The sequence below is a fragment of the Coturnix japonica genome, chromosome 4, assembly GCF_001577835.2.
Source record: "Coturnix japonica isolate 7356 chromosome 4, Coturnix japonica 2.1, whole genome shotgun sequence".
Taxonomy (NCBI): domain Eukaryota; kingdom Metazoa; phylum Chordata; class Aves; order Galliformes; family Phasianidae; genus Coturnix; species Coturnix japonica.
In genome coordinates, this window is record NC_029519.1 from 72,736,291 (window position 1) to 72,761,110 (window position 24,820).

General features: G+C 37.8%; 1 protein-coding gene across 1 annotated transcript in view; it reads left to right on the forward strand.

Annotated features, from left to right (window-relative positions):
• Positions 1-24,820, forward strand: part of SORCS2 (sortilin related VPS10 domain containing receptor 2) — a 509,530-nt gene that overhangs the window by 158,650 nt on the left and 326,060 nt on the right. The window contains exon 2 of the mRNA XM_032444044.1: positions 10,034-10,101. Coding sequence (XP_032299935.1) covers positions 10,034-10,101 — 68 coding nt within the window. The remainder of the gene's footprint in view (positions 1-10,033; positions 10,102-24,820) is intronic.

Consider the following 24,820-nt stretch of genomic DNA (forward strand, 5'->3'; position numbering starts at 1 on the left):
AGGTGCTCCAGCCCTCTGATCATCTTAGTGGCCCTCCTCTGGACCTGTTCCAAAAGCTCTGCATCTTTCTGACTTATAAAATGACTTAGAAGACTTCTGAAGTCCCTACAAATGGAAATCATTCACTTTACACCAAAATGCAACAAGTGTAAAATATTTTATCTCTGTAAAAGCACGTAGATTGCTATCTTTTCTCCCTTTCTTTCCCCTCCCCTCCTTCTTCATGTTTTCTTCAATAGTCAGTTCAGGCAAGAATTACCTCTTCTACCACTCTAGTAAACATTTATCTCATAGACTTTATCCACCTGGGTTCATTATGAGTTTAGGCTGAAAACATTTAGCTCTTGTGGTCATTACCTGTGATGAGGAATTTTATACTTTACTGCATTGAACATTTTGGAATAAAGATCGTGGCTGAAGTGCCTTCAAGAAGCATCAATTTCCGTGCATGTTCAGTTCTAAGAATTCAGCATAAGAAGCATTTAGCTACAGGCAGTCATTTAATTTTTTATTTATGTCCTTTTCCTTTGGAGTTGAACATAAAATTTTAAAGACAATAATCTTCTAAAACATTAAAATAAACAGATTATCATGGAGGTTTACTGATTTCATCTCCCTTTCTTCATTTTTCATTCCCCCACCCCCTTCTAGATCCTTTGCTGTGTCTGCCAGTGTGAAATAAGCATGAGAGGCACTGCAAAGCTGAATGGTAATTAATAATTAAAGACAGATCCAGAAGAATGTATCTATAATGCATTGATTTGTGGAGGGAGGAGTGCATAAGTTGATTTTTTAGTTTTATTTTTTCCCTTTCTTTTCGCTTTAAAAGAAAAAAATAGACTTGGTAGGTATTCTTCATTTTAGAAACACATGTATTGCAAATTTCAGACTAAGCTTCTTACCGTCATGGTGCCACTTCTCAACATCATGCATCTGATATTCAGTGTGCAGCTCTCACATACTTGCTCATACGAGCCTGTCAGGCACAGCCACAGCCTGTCAGTTTTTCTTTGCTTTGAGATAATTCTTTTTTTATATAAAAAAGGGAGGACCACTCTAGGTGCTGGGATGCTAAAAACAATACAAAGGGCTCCGAAGCAGTGACACATACCCTGCACTATTTCCCTTAACTATTTCTCTTAGGTCTCTGAGGAGTGAGTATTTCACAGGGACTGACTGTTCTCCAAATACCTTAACCCCCCAGAGAAAACGGGCGCCACTTGAACTGAATAGGAACCAGGGAATTTTCTTAAGGTGGAAGATGTTTTCACCGTCCTGATTGATGCATTTCACTGGTAGAAATCTTTCTGCCTTTTTATTTTATTCATGGGAAATTTACATTATTTCCAGGTATCTGAAGGTTCTTCTTTTTGCACTGTTCTCCAGTCTGTTTCTATCAGTGTTCTACTATGCCATCATTTAGGGATAGGGAAGAGAGGATCCAAAAATAGCTGTACATTGCTGTCTATCTGTTACCTTTGTTTCACCTTTTGTAGAGCAGGGAGTATGGAGTGTTCTCCTTCTGGGCTGATGGGAAACAAAGTGTCCCTGAAACAGCAAAGATGCAAAGATTTCCGTTGTTTTTTTTTTTTTCTTTCTTTCTTTTTTTTTTTTTTTTCCTGTGCTTAGAATGTGTGAGACTTCTGCAAATATTGGTTTTATCAAAATTGAATCCTTCCCTTCATGAAAGAAATTTCAAGATCGGATTTGATTTTAATCTGTTTAGAATGGGCTGAAATCTAGATTCCCTCTAATTTAAATAGATTTTGGATCAGACTCAAATTAATGGATAGGTAAGGGTGAGGAAGGAGACAAACGTGTGACACACAGAACAGGTTGCCCAAGGAGGCTGTCCTTGATGCCCCTGTACTAAACTGTTCTTCAGACATCCTCGCTCTTCAAAGTGCTGCTGTACTGCTATGTCACCAGTACCAGTACCAACAAGAGGTCTGGAATGGGTCTTGCATGAATTACATCTGGATCATGTACTACAAAAGAAGATCCTTACAGTTCATGGCACCCAAGATTTATTGTCTGTTGACTCTGCTTCTGAATTTGCCCCTTATTTTTCTTCATTTTGTATTTTGTAGCTCTGCCTAGACTGCTGCTACACCTTACTTAGGCATGGATCCATTCAGGTTTTCCAAGAGGCTGAAGCTAGCGGAATAGATTTCTGGGATGGGTAGTTTGTATGAAAAATGGAGCATCTCCAAAGGACTGTTTAGATGTAGATGGGCAAAACTGTTCTCCAGGCCTGTCTGTCCCTGTGTCTAGAGGCTGGTACATCCTAAAGTTAGGTGCGGTAAATCAGTGATACATCTCTGACTCCATTTCCCAACTGTAAAACAGAATAGAACAGAAACACTACTTCCTTATGCTAAGGGAATTTTAGAAGTCTGTAATTACTTTATTTCCTGAGAAAAAAGCCATGAGAAGTAAGCTTTAGAGATAATTGTTCTGAAGTGCCCTAGGAAAGAATTAAAAATATTTGCCCTCCATGACTTGTGCTGTTAAACTGTTGTACATGTGCATTTATCTGTGAAGGTAGAAAAGAGTAGTTCCTATAACATGAAAAAACTTCCTAATATTTTTAAAACAATCTGGGAACATGGAGGGGGATACTAAGCATGAAGGGAAACATTTCCTGTTACAGATTTGTTACAGAAACCTCTTTGCAGCCTTGACTGTAGCCAGCTTAATGCTAACATATAGAAAGTGAATCTATTGAATGCCTAATTCTTTGCTGGAATAAAATAAAGAAATATAGACCTCATTTATCAGAGCTTACAGTCTTTTTCTGCTTGTACTTCCTTGATCTGAGGGTCATTTAAAATATATTAGAAGTTTAAGGTTGGAATGCAAGGCTAATTTGAAACCTGGCTCTGAGATGACCGATTGTGTTAATATTCTTCATACAGCTTAGAAGTGACATATCTGTGATAGGACAGAATTAGCCAGGGATCCCAAATGACATGGGATTGCCTGGTGAAACAGCTACTTCTTTTCACAGGTAATGCTGTATAATTCCACTTAGCTTTGATGACCCCTTGGCGCCTGAAGTAATGAACATCCAGGATAGAAGGGGGTGAGGAGGAGTATTAGGAACCACAAAAAGCTGGCAAAAACTCTGTACTCGCAGCATGGAAACCTTCTGGTTTGGCTCTGGACTGAACTCTCCAGCATTCTCCTGGCCCCTTCCAACATTTTCTCTGACACATTTGGCCTTTGACCAATTTTCCCAACTGCTCCCAAGTCCTTTCTAATAGTCTCGTAACCCGGCTGGATGTTCCCTCAGCTCCTTTTTGCCCTTTCTGTTGGCACAAATATGAATTTCTGTTGCTTCATGAATAATGTCTAAGACAAATGTACTTTCATCCTTCTTCCTCTCAAAGGGGGTCATTCCCATTATTTTACCATAGCCTGAATTCTGTTAATTTAATTTGAGGTAGTAGTAATTTGTTTTGCTTGTAGCCACAGGGAGTAGGCAGGTTTGGCATTTGAGTGGTAGTGGGTCCCCTTCCATGCTGCACTGGGCACAGTGTGTTGTTACTTTTGCTGAAACTACTTTTTTTCTTTTCTTATCAGGGGAAGTAGGAAATGCAACAATTAAAATGAAAGGCAGGTGATGAGAGATAAACTTCTACCCAGTAGAAGAATGAAGAGCGGTAGAACTGGGCTGGATTCATTCTGATGTGAAGCTGTAATTTAGACTTAATGGGCCTTGTTGTGAAGCATCCGGGCCCACCCCACAGGGAGCAGGATAGAGCTGGAGTACTGCAGGGCTTGATTTAGACAACACTTGAGAACCAGGCTAAGATATATTTTTTTTGGTGTTATTTCTATATTACTTGGCAACCTCTGGACTTTGTTTTTCACTCTGGTACTGTATCATTATCTAGACATTATTTTATGTTTGCCATAAGTTGTGCTAAAGCACCTTTGAGTGTGTTAATGCCTTCCAGTGCAATATGCACACTCTACTGCACAAAAAGTGCAAAAGAAGTTTGCATCTGTTTCTCTTGTGTATCTGTTCTCCTGGGTAGAATTGTAATCAGCATGACCCTGCCATTGCAAAATAACAGCCTTATTCTTTAGCATATTTGTCCTTGCATTTTGTCTTTCAGGCAGGAGTGTGCTGTTGTCCCTTTCTGTGGATCATGTGACCATATTTATCTTTCCCATGTATATTGGACAAATTCAGGTACCTGCAACATTCAGGAAATATTATATCCAGTCCTTATTAATGATAAAAGGATATTAAACATTGTGACAGTCTGGCTCATCTGGATGCAGCATCAAATACCTTCTCACCATATGCAGTTTCATAAAGTCTCTTTCTGATAGGCAGTTAGGTCTTATTTGATTGAACACTATATCTCAGAGAGAATTAAATGTAATAACGAGGTCGGTGTAGGTTGATGCAACCTCTGATAAATGTGGTGTTATCTGGTACAATGGTGTTTAATCCTGCGGTGGTTCTGAAGACAGGACAGCTGCAATGGAGAATAACCAATATGAACATCTCTGCCAGCAATCCTGCGTCACATGTACGGTTTTTCCAGCTTGTGGTATTCTCTACAGATGTTTCCATATGTCTTAAGTAATGTTTGTTTTGTTTTGTTTTGTTTTGTTTGTTTTTTTTGTTTTTTTAAAGAAAGAGCGTAATTACTTTTATATGGTAATCGAAGAAAATAGCTTTGACTTTGAAAAAATGATATAGTGAGGCAAATTGGAAGTTTAATTTCAATTTCTGTATTTTACTATTGGGCAACAGCATTGCATGACATGTTGGAAATACTTCCTAAACAGCATTTAAAATTTGATCTTTGTTCCTGGCAAAGAGTAGTTATGTAATGCTGATGGCCAAGGTGAATTGCTTGCCCATAACTGTGGATTCTTGACTATCTGGATGAGAGCAAAGACGCTTTAGATATGTCTTCTGCAGATGTTGGCTGTACTTCCCTTTGAATTTTCAAAGGAATGAAAAAGAACATTTGAACAATAGGTTTGCTTCTGCGGGAATGGTTGTTAATTCAATTCAGAATATGTTATTAGAGGAGATAAGTGAAACAAGTCTATATTTCAAAAATTTTTACAATTAGGAATTAAGCCAGACTGTTAAAAACTAGACAAATATATTCTTGCTTCATTCTTTGGAAATTTATTCTTTTGGAATGTTTGCAGAGGTGATTTTAAGAGATTACAAAATGGTATCTCAAGTATTTAAACCCCAAAAGCCACACTGGTAGTGGAGAAAATTGCAGTGACAACCAACTGGAGAGCTTTGTCGCAGATTACTTTATTTTGGGCTCTTTGAAAAAGAAGAGAAGTATAATGTCAAAATGTTATGCTGTTTTCAACTATGCAGATGTGATCTAGAATTTTGGGTCCTGATGCTATGTGGCCTTCAAACTGAGATCCTACTCTCAGAGATTTGGTCCAGCCTCCCTGCAGGGCCACCACTGCTAAGGAAGTTAAGGTTCCCTTGTTCTTCCTCTGATTTTTCAGACAAGCCTTGTCTGAAAGTTTTCCCATATTTGGGCATTGATAATTTTGTTTCATTGTAGCTTTCTCTTGGTAGTATTGTTCATTTGAACTAACAACCCTTTCTCACAGTCCTAGGAGCTCAGCATCTCCCTGACAAATATAGCTGAAATCCGTGGATTTACAGTCATAAAGTAGAGATGAACAGCCAAAAGCATACACATGTAATGCGATCAAGTAAACATAATTTTCTTCTGAGCTTGCACTGAAGATCAGACATAAATTGATGATGATGTGAAGAGTTATTGTCTTCTGAAATTGGATTGTAGGCTCCTGATGGCAATAGGTTGTCTTTTTGTTCTGTGCTTGTACAGTTGGTGCTGACACAATCTAATAATGTTTAATACTAGCCAGTGGATTAAATATGTTATAAATCTTGAAGTTACACTTCAGTCTAAGTGCTTGCGAGGTTAATGTGTAAAGTACTACATTTAACACAGTTTTGAATCTGGAAATAATCACAGCCAGGGCTTTCAAGTATATTCACTTGTTCAGCTTCTCTGAACAGAAATACCTCTTAGAGAACAGGAATTGACCCTCTGCTGTTTTTTGCCTTGAGATATGATTAAATGCACTGTAGAATTATTACTAATGCTTAAAATAAGTGCAGTGATCTGGTCAGTAACTTCTTGCACAGTAAGTTCCCTATTCTCCCGATACAGCTTAGGTGGAAGAATTCTAAATCTAACCTCCTTAAGTCTTTCATATTAAACCATGGGTTGCTTGTGTGTACTTTATTATCAGAGAGGAGTAGAAACCTGCACAATGAGGTCTTAATAACTTTAGTAATGGTTTAAATGTCTTCTTTTTCGCCTTTCAGCACAGTGTTGCAACAGGGTAAACCTAGATGCTTTTTTCCCCACTTACTGTTCTTCCAGTGCAATCAAATTATTATGAAGTTGTTAATAGTATTAAGGCACTTGGTCCATATAATAGACCTATAATATATTTTCCTGTTAATAATCTCTTGATATTCACTTTTATCACAAGTGTCCGTTTTATGTAATAAATGTTAAAACTGATGTCAACCTTCGCATGATGATCAAAGAGCCTGCCTGCTGCAAAACTAGAAGTGGTTTGAGGAACCAGATAAATAGGTGCTTACCTATTATCTCTTAAGGAGTGTTTTTGATGATCAGATGTCAATAAGGTTTTGGAAGTTGTATGGGAAATTGGTAATCATAGCCTGAACCTCTGATTAATCAGCTGAGGCAAGTGTTGGGGCAGCTGTGGGAGCACAGGTAAGAGCGATTTAGCTGTGCTCCCAGAAGGGGTGGAGCTCAACTCTACCTCCTCTATGACCTCATTTAAGGGCTGACCACCAAGGTAGCATCTCTTGGAGACTGCCCCAGCTTTTTCAGCCAAGGCATTGATATTGGTGAGTTTTCCTTTACAAATAACATTTTGAAAATTTGCCATCATCTTTGTTACCATCTTCGTATCATTCATCCTTACGGAAGTAGATAAGGTGGTAGTGTTGAATTGGCAGGTTGTTCCTAGAGCATCTTGATCACCCTGAAATAGTTACAATTAAATAGTTATAGTTTACTAACTAAAAACAGTGAATTATGTGGTGTTCTTGAACAAAACAGCAGCTTATATTCCAGTCATGCAGAGTATTAGGTGCCTGCTCAAGTGACTCTCATAAACACTTCTGCTGATTTCAGTGAGTTTATTCACATGAATGAAATTAAGCAGATGCTAAAAAGTTTGCAGGAACCTTGAGTGTGTCTAAGCAGTATGTTCTCCTTAGTAGCTGTGGCTGTCTGCAAGTGTTTGCAGTGTGTTCTCACCTGCTAATAAACTTGGGAAAACATGAAAACTTGCAGTCATACTTGCAGGGATACATTTGCAAGTATAAGTGTTTATTAAACTTCTTAATAGATGCCAAAAATAAATACATCTTCAAATCACAAACAGCAGGGGTTGAATAAAGCTTAACCCACAAGAATATTAATTTAGATAGATAAACAAGTATCTGTAGAGATTGATCAATGAAAAAAACAAGCCATTGAAAGAAGAGGGCTTTTATTTTTAAGCCAGTGTTTATCAAAACAATGGGAAACTTCACAGAAAACAAATCAACAACAACAAAATCAACAAGCCAAAGATGAAATATAAAAACCATGGAAACTGATTGATCAGTAATTTTTTTCCTTTGTTACTCTTCCAATGTGATATGGTGATGAAAAGAGAAAATTAAAATTGACTCCTTTGAGGGCAAAAATCTATTAGGAAATTATGGAAAACACACTATATGTCTTATAAGAACAGGTGTGTATAGTAATTGCTGAGTCATGGCCTGAACCTCTGATTGAGCACCTGTTAGCCCTGTGAGCACAGGTGAAGGCGATTCAGCTGTGTGACCTGAAGGGGAAAACCCTGGCTGCACCTCTCAGATCTCATTTAAGGGCTGACTGCCAAGGGATTAGGATCTCTGGTTGGAGATTCTTCCCCTGTGGTGTTTTTCTTGTGAGTCTAGGTCTTCAAAGGTGGGTGAGCACCTTTTCTTTGTAGCACCTTTCCATCACTCTTGTCTGTTTGTTGTTAAACCTCCTGTATCACCATTCCTTTGTGTTCATTTTTCTGATTGTTACAAGATGCAACTCTTTTTAGCTCCAATTTATACTGCTGCAAGTGATCTGAATTAAAGTTATGGTTTTAGGGTATAGCGGGATGAAAACCATTGACTTACTAAGTCTAGAATTCTTTGTTGTCTCACAAATATAAGAAAATAGTGTAATCTCATATTTTGTTCTGTCTTTTTTTTTAATCCTTGTGTAGCTCATACACATTCTTAAATGTCTTAAAATCTTTTAGGTGAATTTTTGTGGCATAAGAATTTCAGTTTTTCTAAAAGCCAAGATCTCAAACTTTTCCTTACTAATTAGAGCCAATTTATGTTCTCAGTAGTGAAGTTTCTTTCTTTTTATCCCAAATTACAAGCACCAGCAAAATGTAGTTAGGACGCTGACAGTAGAGTAAATAGCTGACCTGATGGAGCGTGTTTGGGTTGTAGCCAGGGATCTCATCAGTAGATACTCCCTCTCAGTTGGGAAATGTTTCTTTTGGCTTTGTAAGCCTTGTAGTAACCTATTGAAGAGAGATTTTTTTTTTTGTCTTGTTCTATTTTAAACCAAGACTTTATTTTTACAGCGCCTTCTCATCAAATTAAAAAAAAAAAAAAAGTGCCAGGTAGATGCGTTTCCTTTGAGAATAGGAGATATTAATATTGTTCATGAATTATTGAGATTCTGCTTTTACTTATAAAACATACTTCTAGCAATGCATGTTATGAGTTTTTTTAGGCTACAATCATGCTGAGTATGACTAATAGCTCGGTTTTGCAAAATGTTATTTTTCCAGATACCGTGTATGTAGCACCTGTAGTTGGGAATTCTGCTCTCTTATAATTTCCAGTGTACAGAGATCCAAGCTCTGAACTGTTGCATAAATGTAGCATTAGCAAATTATGTGGATAATTGAATGAATGCCTAAAGTTGCTGTTTGCTAGAGATTTCACCCGGTTGTCAGGAGTAGACGAAGTGCCATCTAAGTAACAGCATGCTCTGAGCTGCTGGAGACTGATGTTGACCTTGCATTAAAGAAGTGTACCAGCTGTGCAGAGAACCACAGGTTCTTCCACTTATGCCTCAGTGGGGTTGCTATGGTAACTTGGGGATAAGAAGCACTAATAAGGACTAGTGGCAAGTGAGGGAAATCTGTTTTAAGTGATCTAAATATAAGGCATAGCAATCAACTTGATACATCAGTCATGGACTAACACTTGACGTTGTTTGACCAGTAAATTTGTCAGATGCTGAATGAATGGAATGTGTTTCTTACTCATTTTTCTTGTAGGCTAAGTATGTTTTGTGGATTGAATTTGTCAATATGTATTTAGATGACCACTAGTAATCCAGATGAATAATTTACAGAGTACAGAGCCTGTTCTTCAGAGCAAAAGAACAACACAAGTGATGCTTCTCGGAACAAAGAAATCACAGATGTTATGGTCACGTTTCTGATCTTGTAGAGAAGACCCAAACTCGTTTTCTGTCTTAATTTATTTAGGTAATCAAGGTCAATTGCCATTGTTTAACACTTTGAACTAATAAATAGTCCATAGATGTCAATGACAGTTGCAACCAGTTTGATTCTTTCTACTGAGAAAGTCATTCAGATTGCTTGGGGGCTGTCGTGTGGTAGAGGGATTTATGTAACCATTGCAATTCCACTGTTAAGTGAAAGTCACCAGGTTTGCAGAAAGGTTTGAGTGCTGAAATTCCTCTCCTCAGAAAGAGGGGAAAAAAACCATCCAAACAGTCTAAAAGTAAAAAAGTAGATGAAGCAAAAACAGCCTGAAATGCAATTCGGATTTTTCCAGACCTTACCTTTATATTCACCAGAGTAATGCTGCCCATTTTTTTTACTTCTGTTTTGTTTGTCAGTGTATATTTTTAAGTGTTTTTTTTCATTGTCTTTTTAGGTGATCCTGATCCTTACCAAGTACTATCATACTGACATGGGCAAAGTGTTGGAGAGCTCTTTGTGGAGGTAAATTTTAAGCTTTTCCTATAAAATTTTTTCTCGGAGTTGATCTCTCTCTTCCTCTAACGAGCTGCTGCTGGATTAATCTAACTGCTGATTGGTGTTATTATAGCAGTATGAACCAGAGTCTCAGCAGTGTGTATTTTTCTTCCTTAAATGACCTGCAGTTCAATGCAAAAGAGTTTGAAATGGATTTGCAGTAGAGAAACAAACAATGGTGGAGTGTGTGAAGCACCTTCCCAGTGTCACTTTATAAGAGGCAATTCATTTCCTTTTTTGTAGAAATTTTACATCAAAGCAACCTGAAGACTTTTGATCCCTTGTGTTGTGATGTGTCTCTTGGGAGTTTTTGCAGTTCTTGAGTGCTGTATTGTGGTCAATAAGTAACCCTGATTTGGAAGGAGTCATGATTGTCCGGGTGAAATGCAATCTAACCAGCAGAAGTATTATATGTTACGGCAACTAGAAATATACAGCAATTCAATTAAGATTTCTAAATTGATTGTCACTTTCTTGACATTTGTGAGTTAGAATATCAGTATCTTGTTGCGTGTGTACAAATTGTGTTATCAAACATCCATCAGCACAAAAATAATCTAGGGTCAGATTATTAAACTAGTTCAACATCATAGATGACAATCAGTACTTTTGCACTCTGTTGTCTTGTTTTTCCCATAAACATACCTCCTTTAAGCTTGCCAGCGGGAGATGAATTACTGTAATTACTCTCTGGTTATGTATGTTGATATGACTTGTTTTTTCAAGGTAAATGGCTAACAGATACCTACTTTGCAGAGCTGTGTGCATCTGAATGAGTATGGCACAGCAAGCATGAACATATTCAAAGTTATTTAAGTGCTTATGTATTGAATGACAGCTCTTAAATCAAACACCTAACATTTTCTCAGGTGCTCATTTTCTTTAGTTAGATAAGCTTTGTGTGTTCTGTGTAATTTTCTGTGTATCTACATGAATTCTACCAGAGATTTTACTGGTTTTTACTTTCTACTCTACCATTATGTAGACTTGAAAGTTTAAGCTATGTCCCTGTTATCAATAACTAGTTGTTTCAGTGTTTGCAATGGTAATTTTGCTGGGTTACCTATAGCTCTAGAGATATTCCTGAATTATTCTGCCTGGATATCTGAATAGTTGTTACAAATGATTAGCAGACATGACTTGAAAATTTATTGTGTAGCTTGTAAGCTTCAGGTCTAGAAACAAATGGGAGCTGTAATACACTGTGACTTTAGTATCTGTAAGCTTCATACTTTCCCAAAAGCTTGTATAGGGGCCTAACCTTGTATCTGCGTAGGTGAGAAAATCTATGGTCTGAATATGGTGCACACCAGTCTTGTTACTTTTTTTTGAGGAAGTGTTTTAATCTTGTGGGATTTCTCATGGCAGCAACAGATCTTTTTGATACCTAGACAGCACTTCTTATTTCCTCAGGATTCAACTTTTTAGGGTTCACAGGGCTACTGGTGGTTTCTTTGTTATTATCCTTTAATCCGCCAAGCTGGGAAGTTAATTGCATTTTTGTTTCTGTTTTAATTTTTATTCAACATCTTGTGCAAATAAGACAACAAAATGGAAATTCAGATTTCATCAGAGCTGTGTAAGCATACATTGCTTTCTTGTTAAATGCCTCCAGCCTATGCAGCATATGCAGTATGTTTCAAGTTTTGCTATCCACGCTTCAGTACAATCTATCATGGAAGTCTTTTAAGCTTACCCAGCCTGGCTCTTCAAAATAAACTCTCTGCTCTTTCAAAATAAACATAAAACAGGCTTCAGATAATGTTGCTTTCTTTTGAGAACATAACAGCTTTAAACAAGGTTGCTCAGACCTTGCTGACAGCTGGTGTTGAGAAGAACTGATGTGAACTGCATTTGAATAAAATTGATGCTAGATTGCAATATGAAAAAATCATGGCTTTTTCCTTATGGGGAATGGATTTACCAGATGTTTTGGTTGTTTATGAAACTAGGATGGGAAAGCTGAAAGGAAACAAACAGCAAGATTTGCACTTGGGCACTTGCTGCAGGCAGAGGTGGTAGCTGATCTATCCCTAGGTATGTTCTGTGTTGACCTCCTACTGCTTCCTCTGCCCTTTGGGGTTTGAAAGCTGAACTCAGTTTTGTTGAGTTGTGAGTTAGGAAGTTTGTATATTTAGAAATACGCAGACAAATCTGGCTGGTGCAAAACAATCAAATTGTGCCTGTCTCTGTTGAGATGTAGCTCATTATATGTAGAAAATGAAATAAATACTGAATGTGAAGTCAGGGAAGCTTTGTAGTTTTTCTTCCTGTATTACAGGTTTGGCTGTGAATTGGTGGGGCTCCATGTTTGCTGGGAGAGTGTTTTACTCTTGCTGGCATCCTGCCCAGAAGGAACAAAGCATGTGTTTATTTTTATGCTTTTTGGTTTGTTTCTCTCATTTGCATCAGAACAAATATACAGTAAAATGGGTATGAAAAATGTTAGTGATTTCTTTTGCCAGTGGATATAAACCATTAATCTTGGTGAAGTTTCTGTGCCCCAGTGGGAGTGGACTCTGTCCTATTATTTCCTGATTCTGTCCAGTGTTTTTCTTCTTCTGGTCTTTCACAGCTACATTATAGCAGACAGTTAATATTTTCTATGTGGAAATAAACTTGTTTTATAACCCAATCAGTCCCCACTAGGTTAATTTTTTAACATTGTTTATCTGCTACTTTCATCTTGCCAGTCACTAAATTATCACAGCTTGGCATATATCAGTCCTTTTATTTCCTGCAAACACATCTTTCTTCCTCTAAAACATGCATTTGCTTCACCTCACTTTTTCCTCCATCACTCATTTGCTTTTTCCTGTGCTTTCATTGGAAAGGGGAGTGAGAAGGGAAGAGTAACTTAGTGGTCCAGAGATGGTTATTTGTTCTCACTTGCTGTGTTGCTGCAGGCAGACTTTCCAGAGTAATGCAAGTGGTGTAGGAAAAAGATAAAGCCAACCTGAGGTACTTTCCAGTGGAGATGTGGAGACCTTCATAGAAAGAAGAGAGGTTTTTGGAAGTGAAGCTGAATGACAAATTTCTGAACTTTTGCAGAGCTTTCTTGATGTATATAGGTGACTTGTATCTGCCCATGTGGGTCCGCTTTCAGGATTGGGATGCCTAAATATTGTCTTGGAATCTTATTGTTAGCACAATCTTATTGTTTGCATATACTACTTGCAACTTTATGTGCATGTTATTTAATCTTAAAATCAAGTATTTTAACATTAATTTGGTAGACACTAAGAAACTAATACTGCAGATGCAAGTTAATTAGTCATCATGGAAATTTATTGGAAATGGTGTATATTATTATTTTCATTTTATAAATGGGGGACAGCTGAGATAAGTGATTGCTATGGGTTGTCCAGTGATTCAGCACAGTGTGGCCATGGAATTGACTTCCAACCCCATTTTCAGACTGGCTCTGCATTCTGTTTCTGATATGAATGCAGCCTTCTCTTCTTAACTTGACCTAGACAACAAATAATAGATGCTGCTGATGATTGCTAATAACATTTTGATTGCATATTATCAAGCATAATGATATGGCAGTGCTAATGAGACTTGCAGCATAATTGCCATTGTTCCCAATGGCATCCCCATGTTGTTATTGTTTCACCATAGGAAAACAAACTGTGTTATTTGATGTTAACTACAGTGTTACTTTTTCTCAGCAGTGCTTCCTGAATCCTAGTTAGGTCAGTTGTCAGAGATGTTGGGATATTTTGACCATGTTGTGAGTAGTGGTACTCCTTACTCTAAGGCAGCTTGAAGGTGGAGCAAAGTAGCAGTGCTGGGAGGGGAGGCTGTGAGGGTCCAGGTTAGCAGCTGAGAGTACAGGCAAATATGTGAGCCTCAATGACAGTGTGGCGCTTGACAAAGCACAGGGAGTCAGAAAAATCCTTCACAGGTGGCACAGTTGCATCTATCTGCACCCACAAAAACCATGTATTCTGAGCAAGATCCAGTTGTGCAGTCCCACTGACCATCATGAATGATCAGTGCACAGTGGTGCTGGGCATTTAAACAAAGGGAAAAGCCTACACTGAGGTTAAAATTCAGACTGCAAAGAGCCAGGGAGTATTTTTGAGGTATATGCAGTGAACAAAATACCACTCAGGAAAGTAAAACATCTGGACTCTGTGTGGCTCAGTCAGAATGACTATAGGTATTTGTTTCCCTGCTTTTGGGATTTGTAAGTGCAATGAATTTCACCTGTTTCCTGAAATGAATTTAAAAAGCAAAACAGGAAAAAAAAAATCAACAATATAAAATGTGGTGCCCCACTCAATTTCTTTCTTGATGTGAAGTGCTGTTTACTGAGTGAGTGACTGTTCTGCAGCAACTTGTGCTTCCAGATGGTCTTACATTGTGGTTCAGCTTTGAAAAGTGACTTTGTAGTTATGGCCTCAAGGGATCAAGTTATCAAGTCTGTGATTTCCATATCAAATTTGCTTTCTTACCAAGTAAAAACAACAAGGAAGAAATGGCTTTCTAATTATTAGCCCAGCAAACTCAGCTTGGGATCTAATGTCTAGCTGTGCTTACTCTGGCTAATGCATCATCCTGAGTAATGCGGATTCTGCAGTCAAAATAGACTGCCCTCAATTATTCTGTGGCTCTTTTGTCCTCCTATTATATTCTTGTTTACACCTGTTCCACTGCAAAAAGGTCTTGGGAAATGCAGTTCAAAAAGCAGTCCTACAATTAGAATTCTAATCTCATTATTGAACAACAGACTTTTATGCTGTCTTTGATCATATTACCATATTCACCTGATAACATTACTAGGAATTTCATTATCTTTGCTGCAATTTCTGTCTTGCTAATACTCTACAGTGTGTCATTATGAGTTGAATTGTGCAGGAGTGTTTCTATTTTAAATTTATTTTGGGCATTTAAAATAGGCTGTAAAATCAGAGTTAAAAACAGAATGTAGTAGATTTCAGTCTATGAACAATGTTTTACTACTGTTGTCAGGCCAGAAAAATAAATAAGAGACAAAGTGAAAGGAACATATCTTGACAACCTTTGAACATGCCATATATTGAAGAGATGATTACTGATGTCTGTAAAAGGCAGCTGTGTTGTTGACAGTCCAGACATTGCAGTATACCACTTCAGTGTGTATTCTGATGGATACTTGGGTTACTATATTCTTGCCTGTGACAAAGGGCTAACACATTGGCAATTAACCTTGTTCGTAGCGCAGCGCTGCGCTAATCCTGTTATGTTTTAACTGCTTTTGGCTATTTGTAAAAACAAACGTAACTTTGACTTTGGATGCAGATATTGTGAATGAGTATGCAAGAGAGTTATGACATGATGTTGAGTCCAGCCTTTTAGAACAAGGTGGATGCTGGATTTAAGGAAGCCCTTTTATATCCTGTGTTGCTATAGTGGCATCTTTAGTGTATTTTGATGGCTGGTGTATATGAAGGTCTGAACTGGGGGGAAATCAAATAGCAGTGTTGTGTCATAATTCCACTTTCAAGCATTCATCTTGGAATGACGATTTTCAAATGTTTGTAGGTTTCTAAACTAGTTTTTGAATAGACAAATATGTCATATGGATTAAAATCCATTAAAGCAGATAAAGGCCTTTGTTGGCAGTATGTGTATGTCTGTTGGGGCTAGGTGCAGCATAACTGTTGAACAGGTTAAATTTAATCTTGGAGAGTGGGAATGCTGATTTTATTTTTAATTTTTTACTTATCTCCTCAACTGTTGGAAAGGGAGTTAAATCAGTGTGAGGTTTATCTCATAGTGAATCAGTTTATTCAGAAAGAATAATCATGTATTTAAAATGGTGTACAAATCATGTCCCATTGTTTGAGTAATGTGAAGCTCAGTCATAAGATTTCTGATTACATTAACTGGAACTGGTGTCTTAAGACTTTTTGGCGTGGGAACTGTCCCATAACACTGCATGTGGGTTCTTGTTTTACATGAATTCTACACAGCTGGGACTGATCATAGTAGAATAAGTAATTTTTCTTACCCCAGGCCCATCCAGGTCAGTAGTAGCAGTAGAGCTTAGAGCTTTTTGTGGCATGGTTCCTCTGTATAATGTTTGTGTGAAACAGTTGAGCCATCATTTGTTTTTATTTATTTATTGTTTTAGCTAATCAGAATTACTTTGCTGCATTGTCATCCATTAACTCCTGCTGTCATCAGGGCAGCATTGCAGGGAGGTGTGGAGCCCGTAACATAGGGGAAGATGGAATGATGCGTGTGTGTGGAGATATGTATATATAAATATATATATGTATATATCTCCACACACTAAGCAGTGCTTACTCTGCCACTCTGCAAAATGAAATAAGAAACCACTATGAAGGCAGCTGGCTTCATTGCTTGCTGCAGTTTTATGGTGATAAATGAGATATAAAACCCTGAGTGGAATGTTTTTAGAAACTTGAAAAGCACAAAGTCGTGGCTAAGAGGAGTGTATGGTAAATCAGATATGACATAGCATCACTGATTCTGAGTTCTATGGGGTCCACCTTCTGCCTAATTTGTTACCTTGTTTGAAGAGACACTGTTCCTGTCCTTTCCTCCTCTTCATCTTTGCCTGGTTTGTTTATTTGGAATAAAATAACTTAGAGAACTGTTTGTACAGGCACCGTAAGGCTGCAGTCAGAGCTGTAATGATGCATTAAGATAAATAATATGAAGGACTGCAAAGTGTAGGGACATCTCATGTCTAGTCTCAGAGTTCTTGGATTGAGCCTGGAAAAGACAAGAGGCCACACTCTCATACAATGAGATCCAGCCAAAAGCTCTTATCCATGCTCTTACATCAAGTCAGCCAATAACTGCGTAGGCATTGAAATGTTCTTTTTATCTCAGCTGCTATTTTGAAAATGCTGCTTTCCAAACCACAGTTACTTCACTTTACTGTTGGGCACCTCATGTCACTGATGTGGTATGTGACATGTGAGCAGCTTCACTTCTCTAGCATGTGCTGTGTGTTCTGGTGTATCTCTTGTTAACTGATTGCTAAGTAATTTGGTTATTGGGGCCAAATGAATGAGCAGCTGCATAGTTAATTATGCAGAGTGGTATAGAAAAATGAATTTTAATGTTTTATACTCTCATTATCCCTGCAGTATGGGATATATTTTTCAATGTGAGAGTAACACAGGCAGTGTTTCCCACTTAACTTATTTGTTATGTACTTTATAATTTTAGGCAGCTTTCTGTGCTTTAATTTGGTAGGGATTGAGAAATAAAAGAAATCAATTCAGGGTAGCTATTAAAATGTAAGGACTCTGTGTGCTGAGCATTCAGTTGGAAGGTGTGGGTAGCTTGCAAAAATGAAATATTAGTCTTCTTTTTGATTTTTTGTTATATGTATGAGTTTTTCCCTCCTATCTGCCACCCCTCATTGAGGGAATGACTAATAATTCCATCAATCAGTTGAAACTGATCCAGCTCTTTTCTTTCATGTAGTGTTTTGGTTTGGCTCCTTTTACTTCAGTTATCTCTCTCCGGTTTGGTTTCACTTCCTCCCATAGCATATAGAGAGCCTTAGCAACTTCTTTTTCTTCGTGCTGCTTTTTTGTTTTTTTAACTTAGTTCCTTCTTGCAAATTATTGCATCATCTCTTTGATGAGGTTGGGCTTCTGTCTCTTCCAGGCTTGATTTCTACACAACTTGAAGAAGGAGCTTTTGGATGAGGTGTGAAGTGTCTACCAGAATTTTTTACGTTTCTGCCTAAAGTGTAGGTGCTACTGCTGTCTTTTGAAGCTATTCCAAAGTTGTTGTGTTTTTCATGGCAGTATTTATTTGCTCTTGTTACCTTGGCAGATTGCAGATTTTTCCACGACCTCTAAGTACTTTTGATCTTGATTTTTTTCTATCACAGTATCTGTTACTGTGATTGCAGTCTAAGGGGGGAGAAAACCCCAGTTATTGCTTATTTGTTGAAAAGCACCTGTCAGGGTTAGTTCATTTTTTCAATTCTAGAATGCACTTTCTTTGCCAAATGGATATAATTTTTCTTCAGGATGGTGCATGGAGATCAAATTATGCCCCTTGATAGAACTATGTTGCATTATCAGTGAAATACAGCCATCTCTGGGCAAAAGCCAGGGGAACAAGTAAAGCAGACACGTAATAAAGTGTGCTTTCTTAATATCAAAAGAACTAACAGCTCAGTCAGTCTCAAAAGAATCTCCATAGTTGAATGTTTTGAGATCCAGTCTTTCAAGCTTTGCTTTCTGGCAGGAGGAGGAAGTATGCTTGTGCTTTTTTAGGCTTCAGATAGTTTTCTGTAATGCTGCTCTGTCCATAGGATCATGCCTGTTCTGAACACTTTGACATAAAATGTTAACACATGGGAGAGAAAATGATTTAAAATTTTACTCTCATCCAAGAATTTTGAGACTTATCACTGTTTTATCTTAATTCTTACCATATGCTGTCCACTCCTTAATTTTGTAATGTCTCTTTGAAATGCAGTGTGTAAGGAAAAATGTGATTAAAAAAAGAGTTGTGCTGTTCTGAAGCATGTTGTCTTGATTTTGAGATTTCTCTTTGTCTGCTTTACCCTGTGGCAGTGTCTGTGTTAAATACTGGTCTCTCACATTTCTGGAGTTTTAACTTGCATTTTCTTTAGCTTGGCATGTACAAAAATTTTACTTTGTACCTTCATTAAAATTGGAAGCTAAATATACATATATATGGTGGGGCTTTATAGGTGTGATGTGTGCAATACTTAAACTTCTGATGCTATTTTGGCGTATTGGTGCAGTTGGCATCTTGGTTCAGACCACAAGATCTGCTGTCTGTTTCGCTTTGACTTGATGGAAAGGACAGTAAAAATGTTCTTCTGCAGTGTGGGAGGGTGATGCTCTGTGTTAAAGTATAGGAGCACAGGGTGAAAAATCTCGTGCCTTGGCTTTCCATGTGGCCTGTGAATTTATGGAGTCGTCAGCTTTCCAGGATGGAAAGCATCCAAGAAGCAAATTTAAATAAAATTAAAGAGGGAAAGTTAATTATTTAAAGATCATAAAAAACATGTCGCAAGAATGGTTCCTTTGTTCTTATCACAGTATCATCTGAATGGGTCACAATTACAGGAGGTTTATATATACTTCTGGTACAGCACCTCTTAATATGCGTTGATACATCTGATATGTGGAATGCAGAGTTAGGTTTCCAGAAACTTTATGGTGGTAATTTGACTTGTCAAAAAGCACATTAATGTTGGTAAAGTACTTTAAGTAAGTAGGAATTGATATTTTTCTCTTGATTCCTGTGTTAACTGGAGTCTTGGTTTTTGTACTTCCAAATGCTTAAGTTTTTCTATAAATATTTGTTGATTTCATCTTGGGGATAGGATATACATCTATATTGTTATAATCACTATTATTGACCTTCTTCTTGAGCACATTTAGTAGTGTCGGAATAGGAAACTATTCGCAGTTATTACTTCCACTGCTGCTTTACTGGGTTGTTTTTTCTGTATCACAATGATTTGGTCACTTCATACACCCTGCTGCTAGAAGCAGTGCTCAGTGTAGCAGTCCATTGGGTCACTCAGTGCCTTGTCATGTCCACTTCTGAGCGTGTCTGGAGAGATCCCCACAGCTTTACCAGGCAAACTCTATCTGTGCCCTGTTGCTCTCTTTGTGAATGGTTATGTCAACAGGAATTTCCTATCTTCTGCCTGAGTGTGCCTGTCATCCTTTTGCTGTTAGCCCTGGTCCTGCCTTATTTACAAACCTCCCTTCAGGTGTTGGGGACTGAAATCAGATTCTCAATTAGCCTTTCTTCCCAACCTAACCAAAGCCCACTTCTACTGGGATTTCCTTGCATGCTGTGTGCTCCAGCTTGTTTGTCGTGTCAGTGACTCTTCACTGGACTTGCTCCAGGTTGGCGAGTTCTCACTTCTATGAAGTGATGTGGAACTGAACAGTTATTTTATCCAGTTTGTAGAAGTGGGATGATCTGCCCTCTTGAGGTCCTTTGTTACTGTCGCCACATAAATAGGTGAATAGTTTAGAATTTCCTATCTGAATAGGAAAATAAGTGAGAAGAATACCTAAGTGTAAAAATGGTAATTCAATGCTTTAAAAACTGCTTTTACACCTATGTCATTTCCTTCTCTTTTGCAAGAGATAACATTGGTTCTCACTGCAGTCAGCCTCTAGGTATTTGGGGATGCCTGCACTAACTTCTTGTTTTCACTTTAGTTACGCGGTTTAGATTCTTGATAGATTTTAATTTTAGTTTGCTGGTATGTTATGTATGACATCGTTTGGCTGTAGCTGCTGTAATCTACTAACCAACACAAACCTATTGTTTCTAATCATAGTACTGTAGTTTCCTATGGAGCAACTCCTTGGTAATTAGGCAGTATATTCTATGATCTGTTGACCTTGCCTGCTCTAAATAAAGCATTAATCAGACTCAGTGGCAGGTTTAAGTATTTTTTCTTTTGAAGATTTGTCTATCACGGGTAAACATTTATTGTGATCACAAAACTTAGGAAGATTTTTGCCAGAAAGATATTGTGCTTTTTTTTTATAGCCCTTGAAGTAGAGGAGAGATTTTGTAAATTAGAATATTGAAGCTTTCAAAACATTGTTTTCAATGACAAGAATTCACATAGTAATCCTTGGATGTGGGTAGGGCCAACATGTAGCTCAGGGAGGGGGACTTCATGCAACAGTTTCAATTGCTGTTGGATTTATAAAGTTTTAGACAATTGAGACATAATTTGAGTTCTACTTTTGTACATGTATAGACTTGATTCATGAGGTTTCAGGGGTCATCTGCATACACCGGAGTAAAAGCTGTAGACTGTTTTAATAAGTGTTTATGAACTGAGAATAAATTACAGGAGACACAGCATTTGTTTGGTGGATTTCTTATGTCTTGGTATCTTCTGATCAAAGATAGATACTTCTGTAGTCTGTGAGGTGGGTACAAGTTGATCAGGAAAGAAGGCAAAGGAAATTGGATGAATTTCAGCATTAGCCCTGAAAATGGGGATGTGCAGCAGCCTCCCCAAAATCTGTGAGAAGGAAATGGATTTAACTCAGCTCATACTGCAAGCTTAAAAAACAAAGCTTCACGAAAAGAATATTCAGGACTAAGGACAGGAAAGAAAAACGAGTCAAATTGCATTTGCTCTGTTGCATGTTGTTCCCAGAAACATGCCTTTTTTTTTTTTTTTTGTCATAATGTTCTGTTAAGATTGGAATTAAAGAATGAAGGGCCAAAGATTTTATCTTTTATTACTGTCCAGTTTTGAATCTATATATTCAGATTAGCAAATTGGGAATGGACTTTTATGCTTTGCAGGTGGTGAAGCGAAGTGAATTTCAGTGTATTTTGCACCTCAGAGCAGGTGTTTGGGTGACAATAAGGCAGAACGTAGACCAGATGGGGATTCTTCCATTTTTTCATTTTGCTATGTGGAGAACTGCATAGTCAATATTTAATTTCCCTTTGCACCTTCTCTGTGAAATTCACACAAAGTACTGTGTGTTGCTGCCTTACTCCCTGTGAAGTAGTTTTCCCTGTCTGCTAGTCAAGAAGGATTTTTTGCCAGGAGGAAGTAGTCCCTACAGAGGAACTTAACTGGATGCTGTCACTTTTAAGGATATGCGCGCCTTCAAGGCCCTTCACGTTCTCTCCTTAAATATAACCACACTTTAGGGAATAAATGTATGTGGTACTTGGGGAAGGGATAGTAAATTGGCTGTGTTGCTGTAAACAGTGCTAGTTCTTCAGGGGTAGCAGAAGTTTAATATTTGAACAGGTTACAGGTTAGGTCCAATAACTAGCAGTACATCTCAATTGCTTCTCAAAGAATTTGTTGGTTTTTCAGAACAAACATTTATGAAACACCTTGCTATTTATTATGGAAGTAGTAATTGCCCATTCCCATTCATATTTCACTCCAGTTTGTAGCCTCAGAGGAGGAATTTCTTTGCTTACTGGAGTATTCATCCTGCAAACGAATCTGTGGCTGAAAAGGGGTTAACCTTGAGCACAACTGCCAGAGTTTTTTTTCATTTTGATGGTTTGCGCAGTGTATTTTATCACAAAGTATGTTAATCTAGGCAGAAATTGGGCTGTCTTGTATGGGGTGGGAGGGTGGTGGGAAAGGGACATCAATTATGTATGAGTAGATAATTTGGAATAAAAATGTTGCTTGAAAAGCCTTGGGCATTCCTCCACAAATCTGATGATGATTGTGCTTAGACATTAGAGTAGAGAGATTATGTGTTAGAAGCAAGCCTCCTTGTACATTCATTCTCAGCTTTCTGACCTGTTCTTTGCTCGGTCACAAGCAAGCATCTTTGTTTGGGCTTAATCCTTACCATTCGTTTTGTCACTTAGTTTAATGAGCAGAAGATTTCGAGGAAGCACACTGGAGGCAAAGTGATTTCCAAGTGGATGCTTTGCCCTGATTTGCCTCTATGTATGATAGCAGTTGGCAAGAATCCCAATGCAGAACCGAGCCCTTTCCCCCAGCCAGGCTTAACTCAGTTTTGCCTGGATGATGAGACTGCTGGTTGTGTAAAGACAGTGTTTTTATCTGCTACAGTTTACTTGCAGTATCTGGCTTAGCTCAACATTGAAAATAAACAAATGGATCAATTCTGCCTCTGCTTTAATATATTAATATTAAAATTTAAGTGTAAGATTGCCTCCAGCTATTCGATGACACTGCACAGAATGGAATCTTGTGCTCTCATGTTTTATCATCAGCACAGGGCTTACCCAGGCTTAGCATTTGTTGAAGTTAGACCATGCAGTAAAGCTTGCTAAAGCCATCATCAATACTTTTGATGTAAAGGTACCTTAACATGTTTGGTTTGCGTGCTAAATGAATTAATCCAGTATTTCCATAAATAACAATTACTGATAACCAGTACAGTTTTCAGAGGATGGATGTTCAGTACTTTTTTACCATGCATTCCTTAGAGCTCTTCCAGCTGAGTACTTGAAATAGAAGTTATCCAAAATTGTCATCTTTGAAATTTAATGGGGATGTGTCTGTGAGAAAGTAAAGTTGATAAACAGGGAGGATTTCCATTCAGTGTGGTTTGTGCTTCAGATGCAGAACAGCGAGTGTTCTTTTTATGCACTTGAACAAGAAGCATTGAGGAAAGGAACTATTTTGCTTGATTTCACCTTTGTTTTTCTACATCTTTGCTGGAATTTAACTGTTTTTTTTTAATTTATCTTTTTTTAATTAGACTGGGAGTTTAACTGATGCATTCCTTTTAAGTGACTTTTCCGTGTCATATACTTAAAGTTTACAGGCTTTTAAACTGAAGCTTGCTGATATTCACTCTATTTGGAAAAACAGCAACAACAAAACACCAGACAGCACTGTGCAGTGGCAGTAAGTGACATTTTAAATTTAATTAGCATTGAGTGAGAAATCATAACTGTCTGGAGTTTAGGACAGGTCAGTATCAGCCTTGCTTCAAATGAACGTTTTAACCAACTGCTTGGCAGTAAATAGAAATCATGGCTGATTATGGTTATAGGAGGCAAAAAGAAAAGTAATTGACAGTTATGAGGACAGGACCATCAGAAAAGCTTTAAGTTGGCACATTAAAACTGAGTTAAGCATAATGGAATATTGTCTGGGAACATGAAATATGGGATGCAGTGTACAAAATGTGTTGGCAAGTGGTATAAAATTGTGACTGTAATAAGGCTCAGAGGATCAGAGCAGGAAGAAAAGCACTAACTTGTTTCCTGACTGTACCACAACAGAAGTGCTGTGTGATGCTGAATTACCTGTCCAGGCCTCCTAGCCATACATTCAAAAGCATATACAGAAATCAAAATGAGACACAAGTAGCATTTGAAAGCTGGTGTGAATGGCCTGCTGTGAGAGATACTTAGCTTGTCAGAATGGTGTAACAAGCTCTGTAATCTAACAGTTAAGTTTACAGTAGAACTTGAAAACTGCTGTGCCCGGGTCTAGGTGACTGCTGTAACCAGTGGTCTGCTGGGAAGGTATGGCCTTTCTGCTTTTTTTTTTTCTTTTTCTTTCTGTTAATCCCCCATTTTATCAGTTTGACCAAAATTACTTTTCTTCCTCTTTGCTCCATAGCCCGGCAGATTTGTGTGGCTTTTAGTAGTTAAAGAAAGGTGGAGTCAAGTTGTGAAATATACTCTCTTCCTCACACGTGGACAGCTCAGTCTTGGCTATAAGCAAGATGCTGGGTTTTATATTCCAGTCTGTTTTGTCAGTATTATGTTCTGAAACTGAAGCCTTATTAGTCAATTCTTTTAAGACCATTTGAAGTAGGAGCAGGATTCAATCCTGATGGGTCCCTTCCCACTCAAATTATTCTGTGATTCTAAGTAGGAAAGTGTCATCAGCTCTGTGCAACAAGGAGGCACAAGGAATGCACAACTCAAGCAAGGGTGATGGAGATTGACTAACAGGGAGCATCTACAGCTCAGTTCTGTCTGCATTTATAGTGTCTACTAAACAGTGAAACCTCAGGTTTTTATTCTGAGATCAGAGGCAAAGATATTGCTCTTTTGATTCTTATCCACTTTTTCTGTCTCTTCAAGTGAGACTGTTCTCTCAAAAGATAAATACAAATTTAATTAAAAGAAAACCAGATATTTCAAATTGAAAGGTTATCAATAAATGTTCCATAAATGAAAATGTAGAGTGAATGAATCTCCCTCA